Raw genomic sequence first — 15,929 nt, forward strand, 5'->3', positions numbered from 1 at the left:
TGTGTGTGTGTGTGTGTGTGTGTGTGTGTACATACATGTATATTTGTGCCTTTGGCTCAAATCTTTAATTTATGTATAGAAAAATCAATTTGGCCTGATGCATTGAAAACAGCTGAAGTTATACCGATTTATAAAAATGACTCCAAGCACACAGCAAACAATTATAGACCAATTTCACTAATTTCGAATATTGCCAAAATCTTTGAAAAAATCATTCATAAGCGTGTTTACGTTTTTATAACTAAACACAATATTATATCCGATAATCAATTGGGTATCATGAAAAATAAAAGTACAAAAGACGCATTAAAATTACTTAACTAATATTATATACAGCAACTTAGATAAAAGCAAGCCTCTAATAGTCACTTTCCTAGATCTAGCCAATAAGGCGTTTGATACAGTAGATCATAAAATACTACTGCTAAAATTGCATATTGTTACGGGATTCGAGGTTGTGCATTAGACCTACTAAAAAGCCATTTAACAAATAATGGGTGAAAATAAACAGTATAAAAAGTGACTCCAAAAGCATAACAACATATATATTAATGAGTTACTTGATAGCCTTAAGCATGATACCATAATATCTTATGCTGACGACACAGCTGTTGTATCAGCTGATAATACGTGGGAATCTGCAGAACGCAAAATGAACAATTATCTAAGTCATGTGGCAACGCGGCTGGCTCTCAACAAATTGTCTCTAAATATTAACAAAACAGCTTATATAACCTTTGGGAACTATCGTGATAGCGTACCAGCAAATATTTGCGTAAGAATTTATAACTTTTTAATAGAAAGAGTGGAGAGCGGTAAATACCTATAGGCCTAATTTTTTATTACAACATGAAATGTGACAGAGACATTGAGTATATAATAAACAAAACAAAATATCTGAACTATATCTTTGCCAAAATTTCTAATTTCATGAACACTAACGTACTATAACTACCCTGTATTATGCACTATTCCACAGTATAGCAACTTATGGAATTATTGCATGGGGAGGTGCGTATCAAAATTGTCTGAACCTGCTCCAGAGGCTGCAAACCAGACTTATAAAAACCATTAGCAAAAATACCTTTCTTAACAATAATTACCCTCCTAACATAGAACAATCTATTTATACAGAGGCGTTATATTATCACCATTCCAAACTAAAAGCACTGTATCAGACAAGTAAATCCAATACTAGAAATAAGAGCATTCTGTTACTTAGAATAACAAAAGCGATAAGTAACAAGAATAGTTACATAATAGCTATTAAACTATTTAATGACCTACCTAATGAACTTAACGTTATATCAAACAATAAGATAACGATAAAAAATAAAATTAAAATATGGGTTAAAAATATCAAATATAGTTATAAAGCAACTCATTAAATATAAATGTAATTTGATACAAAGGCTATAACACCGTTAACTAGTTTTATAAAAACAAATCTTGAATTGTTTAGTTTTAGTATTAGTATGTAAGTTTTAAGTTTAAGTTTTGTCAACCGGCCCTAACTTGTTTTGCCTCTATAGGATATGCTACTATTGCCTATAGCTCTATAGACAAACATGTAGTATTATTGTACTGGTTAAATATATATATATATATATATAATCTAAGGTTAAATAAATAAATATATATATATTTATTTATTTAACCAGTACAATCGTCTGTTTTCATATATATATATATATATATATATATATATATATCTACATGCGCGGTCCATATATATAAGTGATTGTATATCATGTATTCGAAGAGCGAAAAGCGGCCGTAACCTTAGACGTATCAGTCCATTGTCGTTGAATGACAAGAAAGCAGCATTGTTTTTTTCCTTGACCGTTGCGCCTTCTCTGCAGCGGTTTGTCAGTGTCATTGTTGCACAAGAATTTTCAAATACGAGCGGCGCATGAAAGCATGAAAACAGACGAGATATTTTTTCCGTCTTCCAACAGCTACTCGACTTGGTGTGCCGAGCTATCTCTGGAAACAAGTCACTGGGAAATTATACTCCGAGGAGGTCTCCCAACAAATAAAGATGTTTCCACCGGAAATTTGGGAAAAGATATTGGGTTACACAGAGGCAGCCTCGCTTATAAGACTAAAGACTGTGTGTTGCATGTGGAATGAAATCATCACAAAGCATTTGCAGGTAAGTTTTTTTTTCCACTTTTTCATATATTTTTAACTGAGGAAATACTAATTTTTTTATCATTGTAGGAATCAAATGCCTGGTATAGACAGTGCAAAAATGACATACCAGAGAAGTACTGGCTCATGCTGCTGGAAAACTCGTTGCACTCAACAACATTGCTGAGACATGAGAAAAGTAACAGCGACAAAAAGACCAACTATAAAATTTGGCTAACGATGTATAGAGCTTGGATCAAGTGGTGCAATGTTCAGAATTTCAATATGCACACTTTTCATGAATTTAAACCTATTCCTGATCATCGACCGTCTGAGCGTATTACATGCTGTACGGTTCTAGGTATACTGCTAAAGAGAATCTTCGTGTTGATCAAAGATTTTTTTATGATTTATTTACAGTCTTGTTGATGTTTATAGGAGAATTAGCTGCTGTTGGTTCAACAGAGGGATATATTAGAATATATAATTTACGTACAAATCAGCTTGTATTCAGGGTTGATCAATACGAGCAAGTTAAAGATGTGAAATTATGTGTTCAAGGGAAGAAGCATGATAAAATTGTACTAATTGCAACTTCAATTTGCAATAAAAGTAGGGTTTGGGATATAACTAGTCAAAGAAGCTTGCTACTTAGATCAGGGGATGTGATATGGTAGGTCTTTCAATAATTTGATACTATAGATACAATTTTTTTTTTAATATACATATATATCTATTAATTGCAGTGCTGGTTATGGATACTACTGTACAACGTTATATAATGATAAAATTATCGTATATGATGCCACAACTGAAGATTGTTATCCTACTAGATTGTTTATTCAAGACTTGAACAATAGAAAATTAAGTAGTACTAAATATGTGAACATGATAATCAATAGGAATGAGGTAATATTTAACAGTAGTCAATGATAAGTTGAAAGACTTGACTCATGCATATTTAAAAATAACTTTTTTGTTTCCCAGTTATGCTTTTTGACAGATAATGGTCTCTATTGTCAGTTGGATTTAAAGGATATTAGTCAGTTATCCACATTTTTGTACACGCCGGATGTAAAGTCCATTGGGGTTCCAAAAAACCAAAAAGTACGGCAATATTATTTATTCAACCCATGTGTTGCATTTTGTGTTACAGGTATTGTAGCTTTTATTGCTATAAAAATGTAAAATTTTACAATTACTCCCTTGAATAAAATAATTTTCTTTTTTATAATTTTAGAAAGGGGTCATTTAGGTATATCAGTATATAAAACTAAATGGCAGATGTATAATACTTTTCCATTTCTGGAAGGTTCAGTTACTGCCATACTGTTTCATGTCAGAATCTTAGTTATTGGATTAGATTCAGGTAATCATTTTATTTGATTCATGATTTAAATATAAGTAAATAATAGAAACCAATATTGTAGTACTATATGTTTTTTTTTCCAGGTGATGTATGTTTATTTTATGTTGAGAATGAATCAGCATTGAGGACAATCAATTTCAAAAGCAAAAAATCCAAAAGGATTCATGTTGCTTCTGAACCTATCGTTTCTGTAAATATTATGGAAATCTTGGGTGATCAAAGACTACTAGTTGCAACCAAAAGTACTATTTACCATATCAAACTCCATTCTGTTGCAAACTAATCTATTGAGTTACTGTTTATGTATACCTAGTTTATAATTAATTTTTTATGGTCAGGGCTTTAAGGCATTATACATTTTTTAAGGGGTTCAGAAAATAATGAATTGATTATTTATTTACATTTCGTTTTTTAATTTTGTATTAAATATATTATAAAAAAAATAAATTAATTTTATAAAGAATATATGCCATGATATTAACAGTACTAATAAAAAGAATTGAAACTATAAATTTTAAGTTACATGTTTTTTTCTACTTTATAATCAGTGTGTATGAACACTAGCAGTCCCATAGGTGCGATCCCAGTCAATGTAAACTGCTAAATCTTTCTGAGAAACAGATGGTCGTATAGTAGCAAGGGCTTCTTTGAAATCGTGAAAAGTTACTTTTCTCACATCTTCTTTGCTAATGCCTTCTAACTGATCAAAAGGAATACTTCTAATTGGTCCCATACTTGCTTCTTTACATAAATTTGTCATATCAGCGCCAGAATAACCATCAGCTAATTTGGCAATTTCATAAACATCGTCACTGGTTAAATCGTGACGTTCTGATTTGAGTAAATTTCGCACTATCTGGGCTCTAGCTTCCAATTCTGGCAATGGCACATATAATCTTTTTACAAGTCTTCTACGAGCTGCTTCATCTAGTTCATAAGGTCTGTTTGTAGCGCCAATTACTAGGATTCTGTCTTCATCTCCAGTAGATGCACCGTCCAACTGTACCAAAAATTCAGTCTTCATTCTTCTGGAAGATTCATGCTCAGTTTCAGATCTTTGACAAAGCAAGGAGTCAATTTCATCAATGAAAACAACAGAAGGCTGTTCCACTTGGGCAACAGCAAATAGTGCCCGCACCATTTTTTCACCTTCACCCACCCACTTGGAAGTGAGGGAACTTGCAGATATGGAAAAAAATGTTGATTTGCTTTGAGAAGCTATACATTTGCCTATCAAAGTTTTACCAGTACCAGGTGGGCCAAACAACAAGATTCCCTTTGGTGGCCTTCTCAATCCTGTGAAGATATCAGGACGCAACATTGGAAAGACAACAATCTCTTTTATTATTCTCTTGGCATGTTCCAGTCCTGCAATATCATCCCATGTTATTGGGCTGCCACAATCCATGATTTCATTTTTAATGAGTTCAATCATTTTTGGTTCAATGTTTTTGTATCTCTCATCTGTTGGTTCTGGAGGTTCTTCCTCTTCTTTAGGCTGATCGTCTTTGAATGGACAAACATAGGCCGAGTTAACAGCTCTGCCACCAAGGGATTTCTTAATGGGCTGTTGCCTGTTATTCATGGGTTGCTGTCTGTTGTTAGAGGGTTGTTGCCTATTATTATTCTTTGCCTGCTGAATCCCTAAAACTGTTCTGGCTGATTTGAAGTTTGCGAATTTCTTTTCTTCTGGTTTCTCCTCTCTTTCTACTGGCCTGTTTTGGTGCTCATTCTTGAATACATTTCCTCTGTTTCCACTATTTCTTTCAGAATTTGAATGCGGCCTTCCATTAAAATTTCTGTCTTGTCTTTGCTCAATTGTTGCAAGTTCATTTTTAAACACATTTTGCTTGTTTGTAGTTTCTTCTCTTCTTTCAAATGTTTGCGACTCATTCTTCAATAAATTTGGCCTTTTCAATCTGTCAGGATTCAGGAATCTTTTCTCAGAAATCTCTTCTTTACTTTCAACAGCTGCACGAGAGTCATTTCTAAACATGCTTAATTTAGTAACAAAACTTGGCTTATCAGAATTTAAACTTGTCCTCTCAGAAGTACTACTTGATTTCTTAATGTTTTTATAGTCAAATGACTTTGATTTTTCTTCTTTCATTTCAGCATCAACATTCATGGCTTTGTGGGCATTATTTGTGTCATGCCGAGGTATTTTCCTTGCTCTTGGTGATATCCCTCCCTTTTTCCATAAATCCATTAACTTCCCAACATCTCTATCCACGTATTTCTTATTTTTACAAGATCCACTGCTTTCTGTGTTGCAAGGCAATGGCTCCAAAAATTGCAAGGCCACTTTTGGATCAGGCAGGTTGTTTGATTTCCATTCTTGAGGATTATTGTCAGTAGTAATGTTCAATGAATTGAACTGCTCCCAGTAATTATTTAAACCGTTCTTACTGTCGACAAAGTTTGTATACTTTTCCAGCTCTCGTTGAAGCAAGGCAGCAGCAACGTTTTCATTGGTACTATATAGTAAAAAAAAAGTTAATCACTTGTGAGAATACAGAAACAACTTGTGAGAATATAAGAAAAACTTACTCATTTCTACAAATCATATACTTTGTGAACAGGCATCTCCGCTCAATGTCCGCGATTTCCGCATTGGATTTATTTGCTTTGGAGAACTGCAATGTTTGGTAAGCTGGCAAGTAACTCTTGCTCAAGTTGTCAGCTGCAATATTAGCGTCGTTTTCAGTCATTATCAATTTGTTTCCCACCAAAAAAAAGTATTTATAAAAATAAAAGGAGAAAGCTACCTGCAACAATTAACAACAATATATTAAGACAAAGGAAATACGTTGTATATACATACAGATAGAACATGTGCTATACTGACAAGAAAACTGTCAAAGTACTATATTGGTATAAACTTTCATAGATCAAACCATCAAAATCTTGATTGCACTCAAGCTGTCTGACAAATACATTAAAGCTGCAGTTCTTCAATCCCCGTGTTTTCACCCGACGTAACTCGCGAAATCAAAGTCCATAACGATCAAAATAATATCAACAACAAATCATCATGCCCGCAGCTCGTATATGCAGGTGAAAGTATATAGTGAAGCTCGGTTTTACGCGCGAGAACGACGACAGCGCGACAGACGCCGCGAAAGCGAATGTACATTCAAATATATATATATATATATATATATATATATATATTCACTAAGCTAATACGCGCATACACGTTTCCACACATGCCCAGATCTGCGCACACTGATCGGATTCGGATATCAGCCGCAGTCTGGCTCTCGGAGGCGCGCCGATCAGCTGCCTTGTGCTCTAAAAATTCGTCCGCGAGAGAGATATTATATACTTATACACTCGATTATCATCTGTATAGACGAATCGACGTGCAAGCGACATGTTAATCAATCCATCGCTGCAGAAGATCTGACATACATAGCATCGGGGAAATAGAAGTTGGAGAGGAACAGGATGCAGTGCGAGGCCGTCGTTTTCGCGGGTCGCGATCAGCAACATCCGTTACTCTCCTCCTCGCTGATGTAGATCGCGCCCATACGGAGTTGCCTCTCGTATATTCGGGAATCCAAGTTCTCTGTTTTGGAAGCATGTTGTGCTACTCTACGCGAATCTCAAGGTATTGTGTACACACGGATGCGGGTAACAGGCTTTAGCTAATTGGATGTGTACAAGACGAGCAGCATAACAGGTGGGCTTGTGCTTTTTTTGCTCTTTAAGGGGATTAACGTCCTCGTCTTCGTCGTCGAGTGGATGGTGTTGTTGAGAGCAGGCCAGGATGTCGAAACCTAGCAGCTCCAAAGAGCAGCCAGAGGAGAAGCAGGATGCTGCTCTGGTCGCTGCCAAGAGCAACAGCCTCTTTCGCAATGCTCAGCTGAGAGAGGCCTTCGACAACTGGCTGCACTGCATCTGCATCGTGACCTTTGATCTTGAGCTTGGACAGGTCATAGAGGTGGGTAGACTACCTTTGGATAATATTTTAGCTAAGCTTGAGATTGATTGCTTTTTGGTCCATAGGCCATCCATCCCAATGATGTGGAATTCTCGGAGCAGGAGAGATCCAACATTTGCTACTTGGCCTTCCCTGACTCTAACTCGGGATGTATGGGGGATACACAGTACCATGTGAGAATTAGAAAGAGTGTCAATGGAAAAAGCTCCAGAGAGACTCAAGCACTCAGAGATTACGACAGAAAGTCACCCATGTTCCTGCAGACTGATAAAGATTATTATTGGGGCTCTGTGTATTTTCGTCAAGTCAAAGATAAGAATCTTCCAAGAGGCTACTTTCAGAAGGTACTTAACACCATTCTTGATCAGTAGATGTTTGCGTGTAAACCTGAAAGATTTATTGACTTTTAATTGATGCTGTATACTTTATTTCAGAGTATTGTATTAGTCACAAGGCTTCCTTTTGTAAATCTATTTAGTGAATTGTGCGCCCTTATTGCTCCTGAATTTTTTGACAGTGGAGTAATGTGTATGGAGAAAGTGATCAAAGAAATTAGCAAATGGCCTGCTCCAATACCTGGACAAGTTTTACATTTGCCCTTATTGGGTGTTCTATTTCAGGCAAGTCTTTTGCGATTTCCTCGAATTCAATTCGTGATTTATACACGATTTCATTATTAGGTTCCAGCGCTATAATATGCAAATATTATTTCAGACGTACATCCCGAATCATGCCTTCAAAACGGCCGTGCCGAACGTCGCGGCCACGGACTGTGCGCCCGCCAAAGCTGCGGCTGCTCGTAGCTTGATTCTGGCCTCGGCCTACGACGGTGACATGTTTAAAAGCCTTTCCAGCGTTGTATCTCATATACATTTGTTATGGGAACTCGTTTTGCTAAGCGAGCCAATCGTTGTAATGACTAGCTCGCCTACCACGTGCTCCGAAATCGTTCATACTCTGACCGCGTAAGTAAAAATTTCAATGTTTGACGAGTCGGCATTGAAGCTTCCTTTATAATAGAATCGAAAAAATAGGTTGAGCTATTGAGCTGACATATTTTTTATGTACATAAGCCAATGCTACTCTTAATAACGTCGTCGTTCTCTTACCAACAGAATGATCGCCCCACTCAAATACTGTGCCGATCACCGACCTTACTTTACCATTCACGACTCGGAATTTAAAGAATACACGATGGACAGCCAAAGTCCACCAGCAGTTATTCTCGGAGTGACGAATCCATTTTTTGCAAAAACTCTAAGGCACTGGCCACACATCGTACGCGTCGCCGAAAATGGATCAGTTGGAGGTGATAACTTGTTGAATAAAGAAAAAATTAATTACATTCAAATTTCCGTTAATAATTTGCATATTTCATTCGAGTGCAGATAGCCCAAAGTACAAATCAAAAAGATCTGAAGGTCTCAAAGTTTTGGATTCGAAACCTGGACTTTATACTCAATACAAGCCTTTTCTTCAAAAAGACAAGGCTATACTAAAGAAACTTCTCAGAGGCGTACAAACTAAGAGACCAGGAGAGGCACAGACTGCTTTATTAAAAAGGCATCTTACAGAACTGACGGAAAGTTTTATGATTCCATTGGAAAGATACATAGCCAGTCTTATGCCTCTTCAAAAGACAATATCTCCTTTCAAGGCAACTCCAATACCTCAACTTTTTAATCCCGACGATTTCCTGGCAACTTTAAATAGTTCCGGCCCTCAATTGACAACTGGAATCAAAGGCGACTGGGTCGGATTATATCGACGATTTTTTAGGTCACCCAATTTTTCTGGTTGGTTCCAGACAAGGTACACGGAACTCATCAATAAATTACAAGCCATTCAGCTCGAAGCCCTTTCACAAGCGGTAAATTAAGTTGCCATAACAATATATTAAAACATTCCGCGTATCAAATCATGGTAATGAATTTCTTAAGATAATTGTAATTGGTTCTAGGATTTAACTGCTTGGGTCAGGGATAAACAAGAAGTAGAGGTAGTCGACATGATTTTAAGGATTCGACAAAAGTTGGAGAAGAGCAATCTCGACGACGTACCCCTCGGATACTCGGTTCAGGAGATGTTGCGTGAGCGCATCAATGAAATTACTCAAACCTTGCCGGATGATCTGCGAACGATTCTGAATAAAGAATCTTGACAGTACTGCCACGGTGTCGCACTGTCCAGACAGCAGCGACAGCCAATCTACTATGCGATCAAAGTGCAAGGGAGTTGTTAATGGTATTATTATAGAGCGACACCCACGTCGTTTCTCTCGCGTTTTCTATACTCTTCCTTGATCGCGAATTTTATTTCAATTTTCTCCATTTTTTAAAACTACCCTTCAAGTACTCTGTTCATGTTACTCAATTATTGCCTTAGGGAAAATGCAGCTTTGTGAAAAGCTCTAGAAAGATGCATGGATGATCGTTGTTTTGATTTTAATTTTTCTTTATGAAGATGATATTTAAAAAAAAACCAAGATAAATGTTAACATTGACCATCCTATGTATTTAAACGAAACTCTCATGTATATAAGCAAAGGAAACTGTTGATAAAGTCGCTATTTTTATACGTATTAAAATTGTTTTTTTAATTTAAAAAAAGAACATTTCATTTGACATATTTTTGTATAAGATATCTTTTACAATAATTGATTTGATATACAATACGCGATTTCTACCGAGTAATACAAAAATACTCGTATAACATTTATTATACTTTAGACGCTTTTTGTCGTAATAACATCATTCTAGACTTTGGAAAGTTAACGAATTTTCTCTTCAGAAAAAGGTACACTTGAAACGATTATCATTCTCTTCAATCTCTCGACGACGAAGATCTCTCGTATTATCCCCGACGAAATGGCTGCAATTAAGACGTAAAATGGATTATTATTTTGTTTTTTTTTCTTTTGGAAAAAATAGTCTTCGTGTAATACTCACCAGCCTCTGGATGGCGTCATGTATCTCTCGATACCATTCGGTTGTCACTGTTGGATTGTCCCACTGTATGAGTACTTGCAATCCCATCAGAGTATTAATAAGATAAACGTTCTTTCTGTTGCTTAATTTCTCCGCGGATTCTATGAAGGCACCGTTCAAATCCACTGAAATATCAGGTTTAGCTGCAGCCGATTGGTCCATTTTCTAAAAATCGAATTCATCATTCAATGCAATTATTAATACATTTACAGAGTTTAGAGTCCAAATCAAATTGTTAAAAATCTATTTACCATCGCAGCAAAAGTTTTTGCGTCCTTAAAGAATAATAAAAACACTTCCGTTAACACCGCGTAAGAGGTGCTCCAAGTTTTTCTCAACTTTTTGCCATTTTCTGTAGCAATCTTGGTTTTGTTAATCAATCCTTCCTTTAGAATATACTGCAGCAAAGAAAAAGATAAGCAATCGTAAAGTTTCTCCCATAAATGACATCCGTTTAAGCGACGTTAATATTTACCATGTTTCCATCAAAAAGTTGCGGCCAATCACCGATAGATATGGTCCTAACACGATCGTGATTGACAACCGGAGGAAGTGCCCAGGACGATTCGTTGCTGTTCTCCTCGAAAAAGTAGATCTTTCCCTCTGCATCGTTTGAGGAAAACCACTGAAAAAACAACGTTATATAGAGAAATGAATCATTCTATACATCCTTTGAGAACGTGAATTTTAGAAATATTCACTCATACCTTATCGCCCCGATCGTTAACGAAACAAACTCTGTTCGCGAGTTTATCGTAGGACTGCGTCCATCCAGCGGGTAAATCCACCAAATTCTCCACGCTACCGTCTAATATTCTCGAAGGACTAGCAGACGAGCAGGATGTGGCAGAGCTGAGAATCGCTTCGTCCGAGATACTGCGAGTGAGATTGTTGACGTTGCTGTCACTTCTCGAGATTTTCGATTGTTTCTCGACGCTATAAGGAGATAGCTGCTGTTGTTGCAGATTTTTGGTCGTTGAGGGGAAGGTTTTGTATTGAAGGTACTCTTCTGAGCCGCTGTCCGAGGTTCGCAAAAGGGTCTTGAAGCCTATGGCGGTACTGCGCTCGATATCTATCTCGCTTAGATCATCGTAGCTGCTGTCGCAGGGTTGAGAGGGCTGCTGCTGCTGCTGCTGCTGCTGTTGCGGTGTCGTCAATTGGACGGCCGGCTGAACGCGACGTTTCGTTGGGACGGGTCGAGTTGCGAGACGTTCGGCGCTTGCCGTTGGCTGCATAATAAATTCAATCTTTCATTGATCACTTTTAACTTGAAAAGAAAATTCAAACAAACGACCCATACCGTTATAACTGGCGCCGTCGGCTTGATCCTCCTCAGCGACTCTTTAGATCTGAGCTTCGGCACCGGCTTGTACCTTCTCCTACTCTCCAGCGCATCGCAGGTCGAGCTGGATCCGTCCTCCTCCTCCTCCTCAACCTCCTTGTTCTCATCCATCTCGCTGCAGTCGAGATCTCCCAAACTTCTAGACTTCCTGTTCAATTTGTACCTTGCCGTCTGATTGAGTCTCTCCGGCCGATAGTAATCCGGAGTTTCGTTATGCCTCCTCATTGGTTGATGCTGGGGGGTCTCGTGCTGAGTGTATTTGCGCTCGCTATGCGGCTGGTCCTTAGCTTTGAAGATCTCCGTGTGATTGACGCTGCCGCTGCTGCTATTATTATTATTGTTGTTCTGCTGTGAGTCGACACTATCGCGGCGTCGAGGATCACGTTTGTTCAGCGCTCCGTCCGACTTGGAACGACGCTTGTAGAGGCGCAACGAGTCCTGGCTCAACGTCGTCGTCGGGAAATCTATAAAGAGAAAAATGATTTTCATTATTGTTACCGCATTTTCTCATACTTTCAATGTAATTTGGTTCAATGAATAAATGTGTTTATAGAGCGCTGATGGCTATTTAAAGAGCACAGTGGCTATGACGTCATCGGGTAAAAAATTGCGGGTAGTGGTACGACGTGACAGTTTTAAACTCGCGTTAATTTTGATCAATTTTCATCTCCTTTAGGACGAAAAATATGAAAAAAATAATGCCCATCGAAATACCTCGTATTTAAACAACAATACGAGTAATATAATAATCTAATGATAAAGCAAGAATCGCGTAGTTTTCGTAATTCAATTATCATACCGCGCTTTTACTAGCGGCGTAATAGCTTTGCGTTTTTTTGTAACGCATATTGCAATTTAGTTTATGTAACTCACTGAGAGCACTTGTATGATTCAGAGTAATAATATTTCAGTGTGGACATTATAATGTTTTTTTTTTTTTTTTGTTACAATGAGATATTTCTTACCCATATCTGGTGAATGCTTATCATTTTCGAATTCGGATGAATTTGTACTGGCTGGTAGAAACTGTATTTCACTGGCTAACTTTTCAAGAGACGGTGTAAGCTGTAGCTCTTCGCGATAGTCCTTGGTTGGCATTTTTAGCTTGGATGGCACTTTTTCACGTTTTATGCGCAAGGAAATGTTTGAATAGGATGGTGACTCTTTGTAATTGAGTAACTCTACTGCTGCTGCTGGTACATCCTGAGCTTCTCTAGCCCTATCGTTATCATTTAAAATATTGGCTTCATTGTACTCGTCCAGAAGTTTTGGCGATCTGGCAGTTGGACTTCTTGGAGCTTTCAAGGCATTTGCACGTGGTGGAAAATCAAAAACTTTTTTCTTGTAAGACTCAACTCTGCACTTTGTTGTGTCAGTATTTAATTGTTCGTTTTCTTTGGTATTGTCATCATCATTATTATCCAGCAAGTTTACTTGGATTTCTGCATTCTGTCTGGACACAGTCATGTCATGCAATTCCTGGGCTAATTGATTTGGCCCGGATATACCTGCTTCACTGTTTTCCGCCGAGGCAACTGATTTAGAATTAGAGGACGTCTGCATCAATTCGGACATGAGGGTCTCTATGGCCCACATTTTTCTCTTGTCATTTATTAACAGTCTGTCAATATCCTTAGAGGGTGACTCTTGAGTAGCAGTTTTGTCATTTGTTATTACTGGAGGATTACTTGCTGCTGCTACAACTGGTTTCACAGTATCGGCTACAGGTTTAGGAATATCTGTACTGGGTTTGGGAACATCCACTTTTTGATCTGTCAATTGTACTGGTTTCTTTGGAATTTTGTCTACCACGCTATAAAGTTTCTCTGTCTCTGACAATCGCTTCACAACAGAATTGACATTATTGCTCACCACAGTTTTCTCAATCAAGTTGGGGGATGCACTCCGCCTCTTCTGTGCATCCTCTTTGATTTTTGACAATGGTACAAACTGAAAGTTATCAGACTTCTGCATATTATCAGGCTTCTTCAACACCTGTGCAGAGGCTTTCACCCACTTATCTTGTATATTTTCAAACTTGGTCGAGGGCTTCTCCCTCTCATCACTAACTTGGTCCACATGTTTACCTATTCCTAGTTTTGTATCTAAAATAGTTCTTTTGTGAGTCACTCTATTCGACAGAGCATTCTCCAATTCCTCCTGAAAAGGATTGAGAACCTGTGCATCCACATTCTGCCTGCCGAAACACATGCCAAATGCAGAACTCTCCCAGGTATCCTTGTGCTTGGCAGGCACCAGACTGGACTTGCTGCTTTGCAACTTAACATCCTCGCTGGAGTCTACCGAGTTTTTTCTCAGATTCTTGATGATCTTGGGTGGCTTGACAGGCTTGGTCCCCTTGTTACCGTCCCCTGCACCAGAGCCCAGATTCCCAGAGAGCTTTCTGAACACACCCTTGAACGAGTCATGTGCCTTCCTTGGCTCCTCCTTGTTTCCCTCTTGTGTGCTGGAATGTTGCTGCTGCTGACCACTTCCAGCACCGGTACTGGTGGCCTGCTCACCAGTGGTGCTGCTCGACTTGAACATCTTGTCCTTGTCAACGTAGAACCTAGTGGTCTCGGGCAGGGCTTCCTCTTGTAGCTCAGCTACGTAGCCCGTTGGCACGTAGAAGGTACTCTGCTCAGGCACGTAGAGGTTGCTCTGAAGGTCTGCGGGTCTGACAACTTGCCACCAGTCTTGGTTGGTCCTATTCAGCAGCAGGAGTCGCTCGTCCTTGACGATGCGCACCCGTTTGCCTCTTGTGTCGTACTCGAAGTCATAGAGCACCTTCAGCCGCACCCGCTCCGACGACCTCTCGGCTGCTGACGACGACACTGCTGCTCCGCCTCTTGTGCCCATAGTGTTTACGCGCAGAGGCTCTCATCACTGTGCGCGAGAGCGGAACCAGGATGTGTAATTACGATACACGCATGTAAGTGCACGGCGTAACTCGGAAAAAAAATACGACGAAGCGCGTAGCAGAGGAGGCACGTATTGGTAGAGGAACGTGACGATAAGCGGCGCAACACAACACTCAACGCTACGTTTCGCCTCGCTATATAGGTATATGCATATACACACACGACTTGTGCACCTGCTGGGCGAACCGCGAAAGGAAAATTAAGAATACTGCAGCAGCAGCGCAGGACACACTGCACACGCGCTCACGAAGGATCAACAGGCGCTGAACTGCGTGCGGCTGGATGCGCGGAGATGAGAGTGCAACAGCGAGTTATTATGAATTGGGGGAGAGAGAGAGACAGAGAGAGAGAGAGAGGAATCGTGTTCGTCACGCCCTGCTCGTGGAGTTTATTGCGCGACGTGTAGTTATGTGTGTACGATGAGCCCGCTGCACTGTTCTGTGTATACTGGCGGCTGTGGGAGTATGCATGCAGCAGTGCGTAAGACTATAGTGCTGCTGTCATTTATGTCATTATCTTCGGATACGTCATGATTTGGCATTTACTGATAAGGTGGACATCTGACTTAGCGAGCCAAGTCAGGCCAGAGCTCTGCTATGTTGGACGTTGTGAATTTAGATGCTGACGTAATAAGATGCGCGGTGCATCAGGTTTAAAGGGCCATGGGGTTAGGGTTTTAAAGAAAATTTGATAGATCGAGTTTTGTTTGCAGGTAATGACAGGATCTCGGGATGAGTCACGATTGCGCGCGCGTATATATATATATATATATATATATATATATATATATATATATATATATATATATATATATATATATATTGGGAATCTCGGATATTCGCAAATATATATTTACTTGAGCTTATCTTATCACAGAAACTAACTGAGATTAGATTTTTCGATTTTGTTTTTTGTTTTATCCTTCAATAATTTATAAACAGATATAATTGTGAGGATTTTTCTCTTAATTATGATAATTAGGAAGCGCGGCGGGAGACTGACATAAGGACGATTATATAAAAAAATATGGATTTTGATCAAGCACCATGAAACTTGCCGGAGATTTTCGCGTGGTACCACCCGCAATAGAAATGCAAAGACAAGCAAGTTTTGTTTTTACTTCGTAAAATATACCTATATATAGCTTTGTTTAAGCAATCTTTCTTTCACGCTTTCGATGCGTTTTGACTACAAAGAATAAAACAGATCTCGTCTATAAAGCAATATTTTG

At 38.7% G+C, this 15,929-nt stretch overlaps 4 protein-coding genes across 5 annotated transcripts; 2 read left to right on the forward strand and 2 right to left on the reverse strand.

The window, feature by feature from the left end:
- Positions 1-567: 567 nt before the first annotated feature.
- On the forward strand, positions 568-4,020 carry LOC100680157. Of its 2 annotated transcripts, none has more exons than XM_003425986.4 (8): positions 568-775; positions 1,959-2,155; positions 2,224-2,494; positions 2,572-2,806; positions 2,880-3,042; positions 3,121-3,289; positions 3,374-3,502; positions 3,586-4,020. In XM_003425986.4, exons 2-8 carry the CDS (start codon positions 2,042-2,044, stop codon positions 3,783-3,785), a joined length of 1,281 nt encoding a protein of 426 aa, XP_003426034.1. In that variant the 5' UTR covers positions 568-775; positions 1,959-2,041; the 3' UTR covers positions 3,786-4,020. The 2 variants fall into 2 exon arrangements, with proteins under 2 accessions (XP_003426034.1, XP_016839260.1); XM_016983771.2 differs by having other exon boundaries at positions 637-775; positions 1,763-2,155.
- LOC100118732 (fidgetin-like protein 1) lies at positions 3,141-6,732 on the reverse strand. Its single transcript, XM_001602580.6, has 3 exons — positions 6,351-6,732; positions 6,053-6,270; positions 3,141-5,979 (listed from the first exon to the last, which is right to left on the reverse strand). The coding sequence occupies exons 2-3, from the start codon at positions 6,211-6,213 to the stop codon at positions 4,047-4,049; spliced, it is 2,094 nt and encodes a 697-aa protein (XP_001602630.2). The 5' UTR covers positions 6,214-6,270; positions 6,351-6,732; the 3' UTR covers positions 3,141-4,046.
- Positions 6,733-6,742: 10 nt separating this feature from the next.
- Positions 6,743-10,035, forward strand: LOC100118768 (protein DENND6A). The gene is made up of 8 exons (XM_001602612.6): positions 6,743-7,115; positions 7,217-7,448; positions 7,514-7,792; positions 7,883-8,068; positions 8,163-8,413; positions 8,564-8,757; positions 8,837-9,318; positions 9,409-10,035. Exons 2-8 carry the CDS (start codon positions 7,275-7,277, stop codon positions 9,607-9,609), a joined length of 1,767 nt encoding a protein of 588 aa, XP_001602662.1. The 5' UTR covers positions 6,743-7,115; positions 7,217-7,274; the 3' UTR covers positions 9,610-10,035.
- Positions 9,795-15,163, reverse strand: LOC100678325. The gene is made up of 7 exons (XM_003426022.5): positions 12,743-15,163; positions 11,736-12,241; positions 11,143-11,664; positions 10,911-11,060; positions 10,687-10,833; positions 10,397-10,600; positions 9,795-10,319 (listed from the first exon to the last, which is right to left on the reverse strand). Exons 1-7 carry the CDS (start codon positions 14,634-14,636, stop codon positions 10,302-10,304), a joined length of 3,441 nt encoding a protein of 1,146 aa, XP_003426070.1. The 5' UTR covers positions 14,637-15,163; the 3' UTR covers positions 9,795-10,301.
- Positions 15,164-15,929: the final 766 nt, after the last annotated feature.

Source organism: Nasonia vitripennis, chromosome 3, assembly GCF_009193385.2.
Source record: "Nasonia vitripennis strain AsymCx chromosome 3, Nvit_psr_1.1, whole genome shotgun sequence".
NCBI lineage: Eukaryota > Metazoa > Arthropoda > Insecta > Hymenoptera > Pteromalidae > Nasonia > Nasonia vitripennis.

What these genes read in the sequence shown, in the direction of transcription:
- LOC100680157 (XM_003425986.4), top strand. Translation starts at nt 2,042, where the DNA reads ATGTTTCCACCGGAAATTTGGGAAAAGATATTGGGTTACACAGAGGCA. An exon ending in TGATAATCAATAGGAATGAG is followed by an intron (nt 3,043 to 3,120) that starts GTAATATTTAAC and finishes TTTGTTTCCCAG; the next exon opens with TTATGCTTTTTGACAGATAA. An exon ending in TGTTGCATTTTGTGTTACAG is followed by an intron (nt 3,290 to 3,373) that starts GTATTGTAGCTT and finishes TTATAATTTTAG; the next exon opens with AAAGGGGTCATTTAGGTATA.
- LOC100118732 (XM_001602580.6), bottom strand. Translation starts at nt 6,213, where the DNA reads ATGACTGAAAACGACGCTAATATTGCAGCTGACAACTTGAGCAAGAGT. An exon ending in TATATGATTTGTAGAAATGA is followed by an intron (nt 5,980 to 6,052) that starts GTAAGTTTTTCT and finishes TTTACTATATAG; the next exon opens with TACCAATGAAAACGTTGCTG.
- LOC100118768 (XM_001602612.6), top strand. Translation starts at nt 7,275, where the DNA reads ATGTCGAAACCTAGCAGCTCCAAAGAGCAGCCAGAGGAGAAGCAGGAT. An exon ending in ATCGTTCATACTCTGACCGC is followed by an intron (nt 8,414 to 8,563) that starts GTAAGTAAAAAT and finishes TCTTACCAACAG; the next exon opens with AATGATCGCCCCACTCAAAT. An exon ending in TCGAAGCCCTTTCACAAGCG is followed by an intron (nt 9,319 to 9,408) that starts GTAAATTAAGTT and finishes AATTGGTTCTAG; the next exon opens with GATTTAACTGCTTGGGTCAG.
- LOC100678325 (XM_003426022.5), bottom strand. Translation starts at nt 14,636, where the DNA reads ATGGGCACAAGAGGCGGAGCAGCAGTGTCGTCGTCAGCAGCCGAGAGG. An exon ending in CGACGGCGCCAGTTATAACG is followed by an intron (nt 11,665 to 11,735) that starts GTATGGGTCGTT and finishes TTTATTATGCAG; the next exon opens with CCAACGGCAAGCGCCGAACG. An exon ending in AACTTTTTGATGGAAACATG is followed by an intron (nt 10,834 to 10,910) that starts GTAAATATTAAC and finishes TCTTTGCTGCAG; the next exon opens with TATATTCTAAAGGAAGGATT.